Source organism: Siniperca chuatsi, linkage group LG21 (assembly GCF_020085105.1).
Source record: "Siniperca chuatsi isolate FFG_IHB_CAS linkage group LG21, ASM2008510v1, whole genome shotgun sequence".
NCBI lineage: Eukaryota > Metazoa > Chordata > Actinopteri > Centrarchiformes > Sinipercidae > Siniperca > Siniperca chuatsi.
This window is the reverse complement of record NC_058062.1, coordinates 16,944,198-16,961,949: the sequence shown is the minus strand read 5'-3', so window position 1 is coordinate 16,961,949 and position 17,752 is coordinate 16,944,198. Positions and strand designations below refer to the sequence as shown.

The following is a 17,752-nucleotide window of genomic DNA, read 5'->3' as shown; positions in this document are numbered from 1 at the left end:
AACACTGTAAACATGGGAATGCAAGAGTAAAAAAGGCAGCAGGTGGACAGAGGGAAAAGCCAGGATGGAAGGATGAACAAAATAGAGCTAGGGCAGAAAATACACCATTTTTGTTTTGTTTTTGTGATATCAATCTCTTGTAAAAGCAGATGTCTTTAAATCACAGCTATCTTATCTCATTTCAAATTATTTCACCAGTACACATAACCATTGTAACTGCCAGCGTTAATCTAGTGTATGGGAGCAATCTGTCTACAATGCAAAGCAATAGAGCAGAGGAGAGAAACAGAATTTGAGATGGAAAGTGAGGCAGTTCAAGGAGGGTGAGGTATAGAAAAAAGTTATGGGGTGAGTTTAAAAATGGCCACATTCTAAATGGCTGGAGTAAATTGAGACCAACAGGGTTGGAAAATAGGACACATAAATTTAGGACTCTCGATATTTTCACTAGCTCTTCCTCTCCCTCTCCCCCTCTCTCTCTCCCTCTCGATCTTTCTTTCTCCAGAAAAGGGGAACACACACAGTGGGTTGTCACATTTTCTAAACCAGGACAATGAGAAGGTAAGACGAGACTGGTAGTGGGACATTTCCATAATAAGAAATCAGGCATTACCAAGCTGTGGTGCACCAGGAAACCCAGTTCACAGTTTCAGAATATCTTTCTATTATAATAATAATAATAATAATAATAATAATAATACAACTTTCAAAACAAAGTTACAAAGTGCTTTACAATAAAAACATATAATGAAAGCAAATAAGATCCAGTACTTAAGATATAAACATGATAAAATAATTTGCTATAGATGAATATATCTCTCTGAACCTAAATTTGGCCCTTTAAAGTTTTTGTAAATTCTTAAGATTGTCATTAAATGAAGCACCCCTTTTATACTACTATTTTTATGGTTGGCATTTTTCAATGTATTTACATTCTGTAATTACCTCTCAGTATAGTAGTTTTAACTGTTAGCACCATTCCCGCACTGGATGAAATTTGACATTACATGCACAAGGGATTCACAGGAAACTATGCATGCATATACTCCAGCAAAATTTGATCTAATTGTTAACAGACTCTTTTCTGTTCACTCTCTTTACAACTTATCAGATCTGTATTACGTTACTGCTGAATTTGTTTGGCTGCACTGTAAACTGTAAAGATACAGCAGCTGCTCCTGCTTAAGGAGTATTTGCTGCCCCCAGAATTTTGGGACTTTAAGCCACACTTACTGTTACCACCACTAACCAGGGGTGTTGCTGAATCAACCAGGACTGAAATCATAAGGATTACAAGTTTAAGTGGAGTCCTGCCAATCAAGATGTGTCATCACCACAGTAAAGATGAACTACGGCTGCGTAAAAATAATGAGAAACAGCAAGTTAGAAAAACATAGACATGCCAGCCCTTATAATAGTGTTTGTGGAGAATAAAGTGTTTAGCATTTCACACAATTTTAATTTTTAATTTATCAATTTGTTTTATATTATATATTTGATTTTTAGCTTTTTCAAAATGTGTTCAACAAACTCTTTTTTTTTTAAAATACTTTTTTTGGGTAATTTTGCCTTTATTTGACAGCCTGCAGAGAGAGAAAGGAAATATGGGGAGAGAAAGGGGTACGACATGCAACAAAGGTCCCCGGCCGGGATTCGAACCGTGGACATTGCGATTATGTGGTACGCGCCTTTGTGTGGTGGTAAAAGAAACAAGATCTAATCTCTGAATATATTCAGATAAGCTTTTGCAATAGAAAATAGCCATATGAGAAAGTGTTAGAGACACACCCGGGAATAAAACTGGACAAAGGGAGCAGCAAAAAAGAAGCAAGAACATATCCAGGATGAAAGGATAGATCAAAAAGCTGTTACAAGGGGTTTACTGTGCTTTACTGGACACAACAAAATCCATGAATGAACTAAATAATTAAGGGAGAGAGATGTGAAAGAGACAGAAGCAGAGAGAGACAGACAGGAAAAAGGGAAGAGAAATATAAACAAAGGACCACTCAGAGAGACGTCAGGCACAGGAACACTCGCTTTTAATTCTCTTATCGTTTACAAATGCTCATAATTGCGTCTATGTTTTAGCAAGGATGCAGTGCTGCCAAGCCGAACAGCACACTACATTAATAGAGTACAGGACCTCAGTGATTACTACCACAATAGGTGCTATTGTAGGACATTAATTGGGAATATAAATTTATGTTCAACCCACTGGACTAAAACCCCAAGAGGATGTGGTCAGTGTACCTAAAACAGGAAATGACGCCAAAACAAGTGGATTTCATTCTGACCAAAAATTAAAAAGGACTATTCCCCTGTAAACGTAGGGTAAACATAAACACAGAGGACAAGGGGAACATGTTTCTTTGAAAAATGAGGTATGGACGTTAATTGCTCCTCTGAATTCACCCCTGTGCTGTGATTAAATGGTTCAACCTGCTCACTTCACACAAGCATACACACACGCGCATCCTCCACAACAATTATCCCTGGACACAGTTCAACACCAATTCCACACTATCATCGAGCCTGTTTCCTCTGAAGAATTAGCACACATGTACACCCACACACACACACACACACACACACACACAGGGACGGTTGTGCTCAGACACAAAATTGCTCTCTCCCTTCTTACAAAAGGCTTGGACACCCACAGGCAAACGACCGCATTTGAAACGATGAAAAGCCTGAATTATGTGGGCAAAAGTTAATTGATCACATCCTGCTGTTTTGTTCCTGGAGAAGGCTGCCAGTTACACAAAAGATGGCAGGGAACACATTTGTTTGTGTGAGTGCAACTTTTGTGTGTGTATGTGATGATGATGTTGCAGCGGCAGTTCATTGTGGATCTAGTTCCATTATCTATTTAATATTAATGCATTAATTGCCCTTGTAACACATAACCACATATTTACCATATATTTATGAAAACACATGTGTGTGGGCGTGAGCATGCCTGTGCTGTTTTTATGTGTCTGCCTGCATATGTTTGCATGTGTGCAAATAGTATTCATATTATATTATAGTTTCCCTCAGGTCATCAGGGTTGGCTGCTGTTCCTTTTTTCATTAACTGCTGACGATCTTACATTTAAATCCTATGCACAAGCGGGATGCTATCTCTCTCCTAATCTACAGCACCAGCAGCATCCACTTACAGATTAGCTCGCTGTTCGTATTATGTAGTGGCCCTGAGGTGATCAGTGACAACTACAGCTATTTGTACCACTGCAAAGCCATACCTTCTAGACAAGCTGAGGAAAATGGCTCACCATGTCTTGATAATATGAGCATTAGCCAAAGCTTTAGATCATACTGATTACTGCAGTCCAACAGACACTGTAGAGGGACAATAAACAGGGTGGAAACCACTACAGACGAAAGACTGGAAACTACAGCCATGTTGGCTACAGGTAACAATACACACACACAGATGCACAAGGACACACACACCCTTAAACTGTTGGATGCTTTCCCTCCCTCTTCTCCATCTCCTCCTCCTCCTTTATCTTGTTCTGTCTTTCACAGATGTGGGTGCAGCTGTGCTCTATCAATCTTTCTCTCCTCCTTCATTCTTCCTCCATTTAGGCTGCAATTTTCCGAGCAAAGTTTCTCTTTTTCATATAACATTGGCTACACTGGATAGATGGTGATACACCTGCTGCTCAGTGTATATTTCTTTAACGAAATATATGACGAAAAATGTTCATCAACAACCTTTTTACCATGAAGAAGACGAGACATTGACGAGCTAAAAATAGATTTTTGATAATAAAAACTATGATGAAATGTATGTTTTGTTTTCGTTGACAGGACTAAAATGTTAGTGGTGGGCTATCGGACATTCACAAAATGCATGATATTTTCCCCCAATTGTGCGTCAAGTCTGTCTGTCAAAATATAAACAATGCATGCCAGTCATTGAATGACGTGTGCGGATGCTGTCCCAAACCGACAGCGAGATCAACACCATCGGAATAAAAGAATAGATCTATGGACACACTTTATTTAGAATTCAGTAGAAAGGCAAATGCAATGCACTGTAATAACAGGAGATAGAGAGATGTTCTGTGGCTACAAATTAGGTGGGAAGAATACAACCAACCTGAAGAGACACTTGAAGTCACTAACTGTAAGTCCTAATGTTAACTAAGCATATACATTTGCTAACGTTAAGTCAATGCGGGCAGTCGGCTATGTCAACTTGTGGCAAATTTGCTAGCATGGCTGGAGGCCAGTTTTTCTCATAAAAAACATTTTCAGTTTGCGGTAATAAATGAATTAATGAGCCTTGCTTCCAGGCCAACGTTGGCTGGGTCAATGCGTTAACTAACATCAGTTTGCTAGCTTCAAATCTTGTGAGTGAGACATGCAGGGCTTGACAATTGACGTTATAACTTGTCCGGGACAAGGAAACTTTTTGGTCAGACAAGTGAAATGCTTTAGGCCAGGTAGGCATATTAATCGACTAACTGTTGCAGCACTAGTGTGATTTTAATGGTAATGAATAAGTTTAAATTAAAGTGAGAAAACACTTTTTGTCAACTAAACCTGGACTAAAACGTTTTTAGTTTTCGTCGACTAAAACTAGACTAAAACTATGAAGGATAAAAATGACTAAAATGTGACTAAGACTTATAAGCAATTTCGTCTAATGACTGAGACTAAATCTAAAATAGCTGCCAAAATGAACACTCCCTGCAAAACACACACTCTATGTCACTCTGCCTTTCCCTCTCTCCGTCTCTCTCCTCTCTCTCAGTCGTGTGGCCATGCACTCAGTGCACTCATCCTCTTACTTACCGCCCAACCCTCCCTCACTGATCTTATTCATTGATATAGATGTGAGTGCCCTTTGCCTCCATCCGTCTCTCTCCTTTGCCTCCTCCTCCGCCTTCTTCTTCATTCCTTGTTAATACTGGAGCCGCCTGGCTTCCTCTTTCCATCCCTTCATCTATTTAACTCTCTTACTTTCAAGCTCATACACGTTCACTTTTTCTCTGCACTGGCAGTAACTGCAGAGAGTGCATAGCCGCTTCCCACTGGCAAGCTGTATGAACAGATGCAACCAGTGTGGCAGCTGTAGTCCCACTTTTTATTGCAGAGCTACTGCTGCAGTTTTGCTCCATCCCCAAGAGGAATTCTTCTAAAAAATCCAGTTTTGTTCTTGTTACAGATGTCAGAAGACTTACGGAGTCATAAGGTTGATTGAGAGACATTTGTGTTGCAATACTCTAAGCCTTGGGTATGATGCTGGCACATAACGCTGTGCTTAGCTTTGTGTTTCATCACCATAAATACCAAGTAACACTCCTTGTAGATGCATATGTGAGTAGAAAAATGTTATTCTGACTCTGATTCAACCCGACTCTTTACACAGCACTGCAGTAGTCCACTCCAGAGGGGACAATTTATGGAATTATCTTGTACCGTTCCTCCAAATTCTTTTCCTATTCAGCCCGCACTAAAAATCTAAATGCTGTATTCTCCGCCTTCTGTGTCGTTCCCTGTTATCATCCTTCCTTGGATGTGTAATGAAAAAGGAGGGGTTGTCTTGCCAACTGCAATAGCAGCGTTTGGCCTTCAGTTTTGACGATGCACGCATTTGTGTGTGTATTTGTGTGTGTGACGGAGCGAGGTCGTAAGATAAACACCTCATATTGCAATCCCTATTTCCCAGTCTTTGTCAGTATAAAAAAAACACATAACACAGCCCAATTTTTCTTAAGCTCAGTAACTCGACCTTTCATTCTATCTTCCACAATTACTCTCTATCACTTTCTCTCCATCTCTGCTGTCCATACGGAAGAAAGATTTTCTCTCCTTACTCTCTTTCCCTCCTCATCTCTCTTTTTCTCTCTCCGCCTCTCGCACTCACTTTCAGAGGCATTTTTCCCTCCCTCCCCCCTTTCCTCCCCCCATCTGAACAGTGTCAAACTCTGTCTCCTCTTCTGCTGTTGACTCAGCCCTTGTCCTCTACCCTCATCTGTCCATCACCTCTACAAGCAGCCCCGTCTGAACCCCACCTGATCTGGCAAAAAAAAAAACCTCAAACAATTCCCGCCTCTCCGCCCCTATCTGCTTTCACTCAAAGTAGAATTTCTTCCACCCAATCTCAACCTCACTATCTCAATTTCTCCACTTTCCCCATGTCTCTCTCTCGCTCTCCCTCTGATCCCTCTCGTATTTTCGCCACTCCATTGTCTCACCCCATTAGGCAGACACAAATCCGTTTGGAGACTGAGCCTTAGTGCAGCCCCGTCCTCGCTCTCCTGGGCCCTGGTGCAGCCAGGAGGAAGCTCTCAGGAGAGGCAGACTCTGGCTTGTGGTTGGGGAAATCCATTTAAACCTCTGCCACAAAACACTGCTCTTTCCTGCTGCCTGGTGCACTTAGGGCATGTGTGCTTAATGAATGATACTGTCCCTGCACACACACACACACACACACACACACAAAACACACACACAGGCCCATACATTCCTTAACTATCCTCCCACTGCTTCCCGTTTCCCTCCTCTTCCCACATCCCCACATCTTTCCATGACACAGACATACATTTTCATATGTAATGTAGCCATCTATGCACCAGGAGGGCAGTTGGAATGCTCTTGAAGATTTATATGTTTTTAGGACATACGGTTAGTGGGGTTGGGGGTTAAAGACACACGTGGCCACAGTTCAGGGGCAGATATTTAGATATTTAAGAAAATGGAGACGGTATGTGCATGTATGAGCATTTGGCTGTGAGAAATGTGTGTGCTGTATAGCAGTTTTTACATGTGTGCTTGGAAGGGCGCTGTTTTAAATGGGAGTGGACGGTTCCCTGCCATTTCTCTCCTTAGTGCTCTAATGAAAAGGAACAGAGAGAAGAGCTTCAGTGGTGGCCGCTGGCCTTGTCATGTCACTGCGACTCATGTCTCTGCTGGTACAACGACCTGTTGACACCAGGGGGTCAGCAGACAAACTGGAGGATGATGGCATGGAGACAAGGATGACTGAGATAAGACTGAGACTCTATGAGGCCCCGAATCAAACAGCGTCAAGCAAGTTCTCGACAGCAGAAGGAAATGTTGTCAGTGTTTTAATAAAGGTTTCACTTTCACCGCATGGAAGCCACATTAAATTTCATTTTTCCTTAAATGGTTATTATTTAATACAGCTGGATTTATGCACAAAGTACCAAATGAATGAGCTGATTTTGTGGAAAGGGGTCCAAGCCAGATCCCAGACGGACACAGATAAAGCAGTAGCAGATTGCTTTATCCCATTAGGCAAGGCCTAGTAAATAGGCAGAGATCTAGCTCTCTGTTCTGGTGCAATCTCCAGCTGATCCTGTCACTGGCATCAGCACTGTTGGCAGTTTGTCTTTCAAGTCAGACACCCCAGCTTACCCGGCCTGCCTGTCTGTCTGCACCCAGAGTTAATACTGATGCAGTATGGCGGTATGGGAATGAGACGAAAAATCCTCTGATGCAGCCAAACCAGTCAAAATGGTGTCAGTGTTCTGGGCAAATTTGATATTAAGAGGACAATGCAGTAGAGAGTGCAGTAAGTATATGGCAGACATGCCAAAACACTGATACCATTTAGAAAAAGACACAGCAAAACTTCTATAGTAGTTAGTAGTAGCTAATCTTTAAATCTATCTTTTGTTGATGGAAACTAAACGCTGTATGGTGACATAATCTATCCGTGACCAGATTTCACAGGAGTGACAGAAATATAGCCATGATTGACAGCAAAGTGCAGCCAATTGAAAACAAATCCAGCAGAGAAGAAGTTCATAGACTGGCCTTGCAAGAACCAAACACCATTGCATCTTACGCTACAGCAGCAATTTAACAAATAGGTCTGTTGTCTTTGCTGAACTTCCAATAACAAGACTAAACAATTTAAGTGGAGTTGTACTAAATGTGGTTTGGCACAATTTTGTAAGTTGTTGACACTACATTTATCAGTGCTGACCAACACTTTCCATTCACTGTTTCCAAGGTGAGCCCTTCTTTATATTTTAACACTCAAACCACCCACATATACTTCCTCGTACAAATACTGTAAATGGGGACAACTTTTTGTTTTTACATGAACTGTACTGTTTGAAAATGAGTGCAATTTTACTGAAGAAAGACTTTGAGTGTCCTACCTTGGCAGCCATGATCATGGAGGAGCCCCCGCGGACTCCGAGGATGGGGATATGGGTCTGGGCTGAAATGAAGTCAAGGATTTGGGCAATGGCCTCCTGGTCGGTGTCATCCCCAAACACCACGCCCTGCAGCCAGTGCTCTGTCATTAGGTCACAGATGCTCTTAATGATGCTTTTAGGGTCCGTCTCATTCATGGTCAGCACCTCCACGTTGGGCGCCATGTGGAGGAAGTCGTCCTTCTCCCGAGCCCCGGCCAGCGCCACCTCACTGGAGTTGCCCACTAGAACAACGGCGATGCTGAGGCCACGCAGGATGTTGGGCAGGGCCATGTGGTGGGGAGGGGGCTGGGGGATGGGGATGTAGTGGCCGCCACCGCCTCCCCCGCCCTTCTCTCTCCGTGAGTGGCAGGCCGGGGGCAGGTGGAGAAGGCAGAGCAACAGGAGAAGGAGGGAGAGGCAGAGAGAGGCGCTGGTGCGGCGGTGGAGCGATGGAGGCGGGGGTGGATGTAGGGGTCGGACTAGCCTCTCCTGTGCTACCGAGGGGGCGGAAGAGGAGGCCCCGGCTTGGCCACGAGGTGGGGAGGGGCTGCGGCAGCCGCAGACAGGCATGGTGGAGGAGTGGGAGAGTAATACCTGGAGAGATAGAGAAAGAGGAGGAGAGGAACAGAAAGAGATGGAGATAGAGAGAGAAAAAAAGGAGGGGTAGTCAGTGATTTGATAAAGCAAGATAAAAAAGAGAGAAAATACACCATGCAACATTGATTGAATAAAGTGAATTGCTGAGAGGCTACATGCATCATATGAATCAGTGTATATCAATGTCAGTCCACAGAAATGGGGCATTGACGGGAGAGAATGAAGGAGGAAAGGGAAACCTTGTGGAAAACGATGCTTTAAAGACTCAAAGAGAGATGAGAGGAGAGCTCACACTTGACACACATAAATAGTGCATAAACACACACACACACAAATACATGGTAGGATGGAGTATAGTTTACGTATAATCTCACATGGATCAATAATTCATGAGGAATGTTCTGAAGCAGCATTATGGTATATATTATGGAGGATATAAACTCTCCGTCCAGATGAGACGCTGGCTTCTTTACACGGGAGGACTGGAGAGGAGCGAGGGAGGGAGCAACAGAGGGAAGGAAGGAGGGAAGAACGAAGCAAGTCGTACAGGGAATGCAAACAAGAGAAAGGGCAGATGGACGAAAACACGGCTCCACGCCAACTCCGACTGACTGACAAACTGTCTGGAGCGAGATGAGTGACACACCAACCCGAGACGCAGACAAACTGACTGACGCCGAAATTGATTAAGTGATTGACGGCAGAGGCGCTCGGAGCAACTCGCAAGACTTTGATATGATACCCACCCTCCTCCCTCAACCCCTATTGGCCTAGTTTAACACTCACAGCCGTTTGCTGCCCATCCTTCCACCTCCCTCCCACGTTCTACTTGACCATATCTCTCTCTGACTCCCTCTTCTCTGTGCTTATTTATAGAGCTTTTCATTAATGGGGATGCAGAGGGGAGGAAGGGCCATGTGAAAGGGGGAGAGGGGGAATGAGCAAGATCCAGAGAAGACAAGAGGAGGAGAGGATAATAGAGCTGATGGCAGCAAGGTGGGACAGCAGCAACACAGCTGGAGATAAGAGCAGACATGAAAACGAAGCTTTCTGAGAAAGATGTGTGTGTGCTCTGTATGTTTACATCTGTGTGTGTGGGAGGGCATGTGTCCTCTTGAGTTTCTCAGCATATAGTCTGTGTAGGTGTACAGTCAGTGGGAAAAGATGTTCAGATCACATCGGTTTTGTGGGCAGAGATACCCAGGACAGTGGGGGTGTAGTTGCTCATAAACTTGTTCTGAGTGGTGTATTGTGTGTATATCTCATACATGACTGCCTATAACAAGGCAGATGGAAGGTACAAAGAAGAACAAAAACACCAAAACAATAACCACCCTGTAAAGCTGACAGCTCGTAAGACAGGAAATGACAGAGAGGAAGAAAATGCAACAAGGAGATTGAGAGAGGGATAAAGGGATGTATGCAGAGATGACAGAACAACTTCTTTAGGGAAAACTAATTGCTGGAGGTTCGTCAGCTCTAATTACAGGTCCCTGTGTTAATAGTCATTTGCACACTACTCTCCAGGACGGATGGAGAGGTGGGAGGGAAGGAATGAGGGAGGGATGATAAGAGGCACGAGGAGACAGAGAAGGGAGGAGGGGGTGGAGGAAATGAGAGAGAGAGAGTTTAAACCAAGGAGGACCTTGGTGAGACGCAAGAAAGATGAAAGAAAGCGGCTGAAGACAGAGAAAGGCAAGAAAGAAGGATGGAAGAGAAGAGGAAAAACAGGAAGAAAGACAGAGAGGAGGAGAGAGAGTCACAGAGTGAGACAGAGAGAGAGAGAGAGAGATATGCCCTCTTTGAATCTGGACTTCTCTGGCAGCACTCTGTTTCCATGGCAACAATTAAAATAGGCCTACATGCGCACACATAGAGAAACAGTTGATGGACATGGAGATACACACACATTTTGCAATAAGCATTGATCATGTAAATGCAGTGATGTAGTCCGACGTACCACTCACTCTGCTGTGAATCCTTTTTACACACCAAACAGATTAGCACACAGAGCTCTGCTACATTTTACACGTGAACACACACACACACACACACACACACAGACAACTCACTCTTTTTCATGCATACGTACTTACACCAAACCTGCCATCTCCCTCTCCCTATCTCTCCCTGTTACACACAGTAGCCTGCAGCAACACGCACACACACACACACACACACACACACACACACAGGGTACAGATTATATTAGCCAACGTACTGTGTAACTCCAATGATCATTCAAAAAGATGAGGTCATTAAAAAGTCCTACAGTGAGTCAAAGCATGTCTCATAAAGAAACACAAAAGGCGTGTGTTAAACTGTAAATTACACGAGCTAGGTTATGACACTAAATGACCCCATTTCCCCGCCAGCCAGCCCTCGCGTCTCATCCACCATTTGCTCTATTAGCCACACCAGCGCACACAGCAGCCATATCAGTTACACACGAGTGGACCGCAGATAGCCTCTACCAGCCCAAGACCCCCAAGGTCCAAACCCACACACACACACACTTTTCTGCTTTTCCTAAAACCTTTTATTTTTGTGGGGGAACATTTTCTGAATGCACATGCACAAACATATTTAATAATGGAAAAGTGTGTTTTATTTATTTCATAGTGTGTGTATACATTTAATTAAAAAGTGGAAGGAAAACAAATTGTGAACGTGTTTCATTTGCAGGAAAACGGTCTATTTCTACCAAGTATTTTAAGGAGTCTTTAGGTTTTGGACTGCTGGTCAGACAAAACAAGACATTTTAAAGCCCCTGAAAAGTTGGATTCAAATGTTTCTAATTTCTCTTTAATTTATGACTAAATAAGCAACAATTTAAGATAAAGTTCGGAAAAGGCATCCTTAGGTATTATTTATAAAAAGTTTAACATTCGAATACTCAGTTGATCTGCTTCATCAGGACTGTGTGGTTTTTGTTCCCAGTTTTTCATGCTAAGCACAGTGTTTCCCCATGTTTGTGCCAACCAGGATGTGCTTTGGACATTGTGGTAAACACACATAAATTTCTACTAACACATCTCAAAAGATTTTGATGACTGAATGTTGGCTAATTTTCAAACCGTATACAGTACTCATCACATAGCGGCAATGCAATCTGTCAAGACTGGCCGAGTGAAAGATACTCTTAAAGGGACAGTTCACCCCAAAATCAAAAATACATATTTTTCCTCTTACCATAAGAGGAAAAATATGTATTTTTGATTTGGCCCGCGGGCCAGAGTTTGACATCCCTGCTCTTACCTATAGTGCTATTTATCCATCTAGATTGTTCTGGTGTGAGTTGCTGAGTTTTGGAGATATCGGCTGTAGAGATGTGTGCATTTTTTGAATATAATGGAGCTATATAGCACTTGTGGAGCTCAAAGCACCAAAAAACTACATTTGAAAAACTTAACAGCAATGTCTCTTTCCAGAAATCATGACCCGGTTACTCCAGATAATCCACAGATTTGTTGTGAGCAGTTCCATGTAGGAACCATTTTCTTTCTACCAATAGTTCCAAAACTCATATCTTCCAAACTCACCAACTCACACCAAAACAATCTAGATGGATAAATAGCACTACAGGTAAGAGCGTAGGCCAATTAGGTAAGAACACAGTGTTTCAGGTAGTTACCCACCACAACCAAACAAAACCTGGTACTAAGTGGGCCCAAATGGACAATAAACAGGGTAATAGTCATTAATGAATGTCAAGGCTAACGTGGTTCATATTGCTGTAGTGGAAAGTTGACAGAGCAGGGGATATGAGGCATGACGCAGATATTACAGCTCAGTAATTGGCTCCCCTCTCTCCGTTTTTTTTTTTTTTTTCAGCTATAAATCACAGTTATAACTAGGAGGGAGTCCACAGCAAATCTCTGCATGTATCAAATGCAGACCTACTATTAGAGGGCAGGTCATGGTGTGGTCAAACAAACACTAGGTGCACACACACAAACACAATCAGGAAAAATTGGCTTTCCAGTCAATCAAAATATCTTGCCTGACCTTACAGGTGAACAAAAAGTTTTGTGTTTAATATATGTGACTGAACAGCAGTCCGTTCCAATCACAACATATTCTGCTCTCACAGTAATAAATCCACACAGGACAGGAAGCATTACTGCCAAGAATGGTTTGTGCACTTGTGGACAGAAATGTGTGTGGGTGTGTGTGTGTGTGAGAGTGTGTGCGCGCACACACACACACACACACACACACACACACACACACACACACACACAGAGTTGATGAATTTGGTTTGAAAGGCTGTGAACAGCGCTAGCAGTGGCTCGCTCTCCCTAATGCATTTTCAGAACTGACATTTATGTTTTTTGTTCGAATGAAAGCCAGCAGAAAAATGTAACCTTAGCGCTAATCTTTAGCAACGAGATGTCTTTGATTTGAAATTGATCCTAGGTGGACAGCACATGACAATATTAAAAACATTTTTCAGTCCGTGGTAGCATTTTGAGAAGGCGAGCCCCTTCTGCCCTGGGGATGTGACCAGGCCACAGTGCGGGTCACTGCGTCGCATACTGACGAGCGGAGAAATCAACTGGATGTTGGAATCACTGCCAAAGCTACAATACGTGAGAATATGAACGAAATGCTGGTCTAATGTGTGAACTCATTATAAACTGCTCTGATAAATATTCATGCAGCCTGTCTGTGCAGCCTGCTGTGGAGGTGGAAGGTGGTGTGTGTGTGTGTGTGTGTGTGTGTGTGTGTGTGTGTGTGTGTGTGTGTGTGTGTGTGGTTATGTGTTTGGACCTGTGTCTGTACATGATGTTCTGAAGCAGCCACTCACCAGCCCCCTCACCAAAGCAGACCAGCCAGGCTTTGCACTCACATGTTCACTGAGGCTCCAGGACCAATCTACTGCCATAATGGTGTCTATTTCCAGAAAGAGGGGACGTTGAAGCGCCCATCGTTCTCTTCCTCCCCGATTCCCTCTCTCTCTTTCTTTCATTTTAACTCTATTTATCTCTTTCTCTCTCTGTTTTATCATTTTGTCTCTTCGAACAATGCTTCCTCTCAATTCTCCCACTTATCTCTCCCTTGCGCTCGCACTCTCTCATCGCCCTCTTCTCATTATGTGGTAAGTGTCAGGTTTGTCGATGGTGTTATTTGCATGAAAACTGGAGGACAAAGGCAACTGGCAATTTTTCACATTTATTGCCTGGTCTGATATTTAGGCGGACAGCAGAAGATGGCACAGAAAGACAATCTCTCTATATCTCTCTGGATGACTTCAATCCGTCTATGGTGCAAGTACATTATCTTAACCGTTAAGTCAGGCGTGCTGTAGTGGCTTCATTTCTCCTTTTAATTGAAATGAGAATGTCATGATGAGAGGTTCACGTATCAGAAGCAGCGGCGGCAGAATAAGTACCAGGAGTTTGAAAAATTGCCCATTACGTCAAACCCACGCACACTTGAGGCTACTTATGAGTATAATTCTTTTGTCAGAGCTAGCTTGTGATTTCATTATAAGAAATGAACAGATGAGGAAGAGAAACTTCATCCGTGGCTTTTAGCGTTCTGCAGGGAGAAGGACTCTAAATAGTGACTATTTCTGACAGCTATAATCTAATGTTGAGTTGTTTGGCACCACATTGTGCATTTCTTTGTGTTTCAAGGCTAAACCCTCAGGTGGCACCTTGCCCTGACCCAGAACAAGTGCTGACAGGTGATGAAAGAAAACGTTACCTGGACAACCTCTTTGACCACACAGCAGCGAGACATGGGGGCGGCTGATCACACACACACAACCTGTGGCACCGTGGTTGGTGGGAGGAAGGGAACAGACTACCCAGGGCCTAAACTGAAACACTTGTTGTTGCCTTCGAGTCTCTATTTAAAAATTGTTTGTAGGGTTATTTCTCTTTTGATGGTTTTAAATGCAAAAAGCTGTAAGAAACTAAAGCAGACTGAGGCAGAAATATCCCTCCTGGACAGATTTTAAAAAGAGGACAGAAGACAGTTAGTGTAATTTCTGGTTGATCAGAAAATGAATATGTGGACTTTGAGTGATGGATAATTAAATGTACAGATATTTGTTATATATGCAATAATTATGGCAGGAGGAAATCAGTGGGAGGCACAGTCACTTCCTGTGCATAAGGTCTATGATTATCCCTCTGCACACATTTCCTACTTTATTTATAACTTAAGTTGAGTGTGTGTGTGTGTGTGTGTGTGTGTGTGTAACCTGATGTACAGTGTTGTATCCTCCAGTCCCTGCTTGTCTGTGCCTCTGCTCTGGGCCTGCTGCATCCAAGATGGACAGGAAGAGTGTCCTGGGTACACTAAGTAAACTCCCTCTGCAGCCACTGACGACCCACTGAGAGAGCCAGTCAACGTTGTGTTATCAACGTTGTCCATTTTTGTCTGGACAAGATGGGTGTGATATCAAAAGTGAAAACCTGTCTGCCTTCCTCTCCAGCTGCTGCGGCCCTGGTGGGAGAGTCCTGCTCAACCACTCATCAATATTATCCACAGGTCTATACTTTATTTTCCAATTCAGTCTGGCAGAACAACGAAACGTGCTTCAGGCATCATCTGGAACAAATTATTGATTTTAAATTATTTTGAATTTGTTTCCTCTTTCTATTTACGCACATATCTACATTAGGTAGCCACTTTTATATCAATTTGAATGTTTTGTTTCTTCAAATTTGACATGGGTGTACTTATAAAGAGAGCAGTATGCAGGGATTTGAATTTGCTTAAAATGATGCCATGAGGATGTTCGTATAAGTGCCAAGATTTGATGGTACTAATCATATGTTCATCAGCTTTAATGTACCCAAATGTCAGGTAGTGATAGGGGGCCTGTTTAAATGTATGAGCAGACTGGATAAGGTGGAGAACAGTATAACGGTTGCACTGGTAAATACTACGGAAAGCTGCACATTACACACTTCAGTGACGTGACAACTCGACCTGTGATATATGTTATGATGTGTGATTTTGATGGTTTTCTTTCAATATGGTCCCACGGTCTGAAATCTAGTTAATTAATTGCATTGACTATAAGCTTATGGGTGGCATTGGGGATTACTCCTGCTATCACAATATTGTTTTTGCAACTTTGTGGTCAACTTAAATTCTTATTGAGAATTTTAATCAATTGCATCATTTTAATAAATACAGGTATGTATTTATTAAAATTATGCAATTGATTAAAATTCTATAGATTAGTAATTATGTGAGCATAGAGTAGGCTACCATGTTTTTAAAATAGCAGGCAGATTAATAAAAGGTAATAAAGGATTTATCTGTCTGTTGTAGTGCTATTGGGGAACTAAAGAGCCTGTAGTTACATCACAGAGAGTGGTGTGCAGGAAGATGCCAAGAGAACAGAAGGCATGGGCAGGCAGTGGGTGCATTTATAAAACCATTATTAAATACATCATGATTCCTAAAATTGACAAGAAATTGGTTAGGAATGGACTTAATATGACAAGCTGAATTTGATCCATGCTCACTGGCATAAAGCCCAAGTCCTAACAGTCTATATATCTTGTAATGAATGCAATTTAAGGTAAGTAATTAGACAAATCATGCTGCTTTCCCCAATAACAAGACAGTACAAAATGTCTGTCCTTAATGAATTAATAAAATTACGAGGATCATAAAATTCCAGCTGGCCTCCAGCCAAAGTTCTATGTGACTGTATACAAGAAGCAGGGGAAATTATGTAAATGCTAAACCAAAGAACTGTTTTGAGGGCCCAAGGGGCCTTTTACAACTTCCCACAGTGAGGTTCATCCCAGCTTTCTCAAAGATCTCCGTCGTGCTGAATCATCTTCTGTAAGGCAGCCCATACTCGGGTGCCTGGATCCCTGATTTTCAGGCTGTATTTCAGGAACTGAAGCAAGTGCTCATTGTTACACTAATTGTGGATTTGTAAGTTTCATCCAACTCTTGTATGTGTACATTGGAGGGGCTGTAAGATGGGCAAACCTGGGTTACTGCGCATGTGAAGTGTAGTCTCAACGATCCAAACTGATTCTTGTTTACGATGAGGCTTTTTGAGTTGCAATGGACAGTCACAGGTACAACTATGGTGGAAGTTGTGGGGCAACACTGGGTGTCCCAGCTTGCAAACAACACATTTGACGTTAAGTTTTGCACCCAATTGAATAACCACAATGCAGACCTGCGGCCCAAGCTCCCAGCAGCTGTTCTTGGCAGTGTCCAGGTCACGGAGCTGCCCAGTTAGTCCACATCTCGTCCAAGGATGCTCCCATAGGACACATTACAGTGTAAGGGGAAGAGTAAGGCATCGCCAGAGCCCCGGACTCACTTGGCTAATTTACTGGGCAGACACGGTCACAATGTGAAGCATTTTCTCATCGTTTCCTGTGATGTGGGAGCTGTTGAATGGGTAAAACTGCCTGCAGCTGTTTGATGATGTGCTGGTCCTGCAGCTGAGGAAGTCAGACATGGGGATAATGCATGATCAACTTGCTCATCCACACACTTCCATCAAGCCAGGGGTCACACCAGAGTGAAAACTTGTTTGTCTAGTCTGTGGTGGTGTGTGTGTCCAGGTCATGTGTCTTTGTAGGCATGCATTTACCATTATTATTATTATACCATTATTTATTTTTGCATATCAAGTCTCCTATAGACACAAAGACACTTAGACACTTCAGATTGACAAATGTGTTTTGACAACACTCCGGGAGATAAGCACTTGGTCTCTAGGATCTCTCCCAGGGACACATTTCTATTTACACCTACTCCGCCTCGCACAGGAGACGCTTAATCTTCTCCATGATTTGTGGCTTCGGCTCCGAAATCCCTCTCTCCACTCTGTTCTTTTCCTCTTCCATCCTTACCTTCAATTCTCTTACCTCCCTTCCGCCTCATTTTATCTACTTGCCTTCTCTCTCTTCATCTGCCTTGCATCAGCATTAGTGCTTCAGTCCATGCGTCATTGTAAAAGACCTT

General features: G+C 42.8%; 1 protein-coding gene across 5 annotated transcripts in view; it reads right to left on the bottom strand.

The window, feature by feature from the left end:
• LOC122868594 (glutamate receptor ionotropic, NMDA 2B-like) overlaps positions 1 to 17,752 on the bottom strand; it is a 132,766-nt gene that overhangs the window by 92,215 nt on the left and 22,799 nt on the right. For all 5 annotated transcript variants that reach the window (XM_044180689.1, XM_044180690.1, XM_044180691.1 and 2 more), the window contains one exon: positions 8,153 to 8,785. In XM_044180689.1, the coding sequence (XP_044036624.1) occupies positions 8,153 to 8,785 (633 nt within the window). The remainder of the gene's footprint in view (positions 1 to 8,152; positions 8,786 to 17,752) is intronic.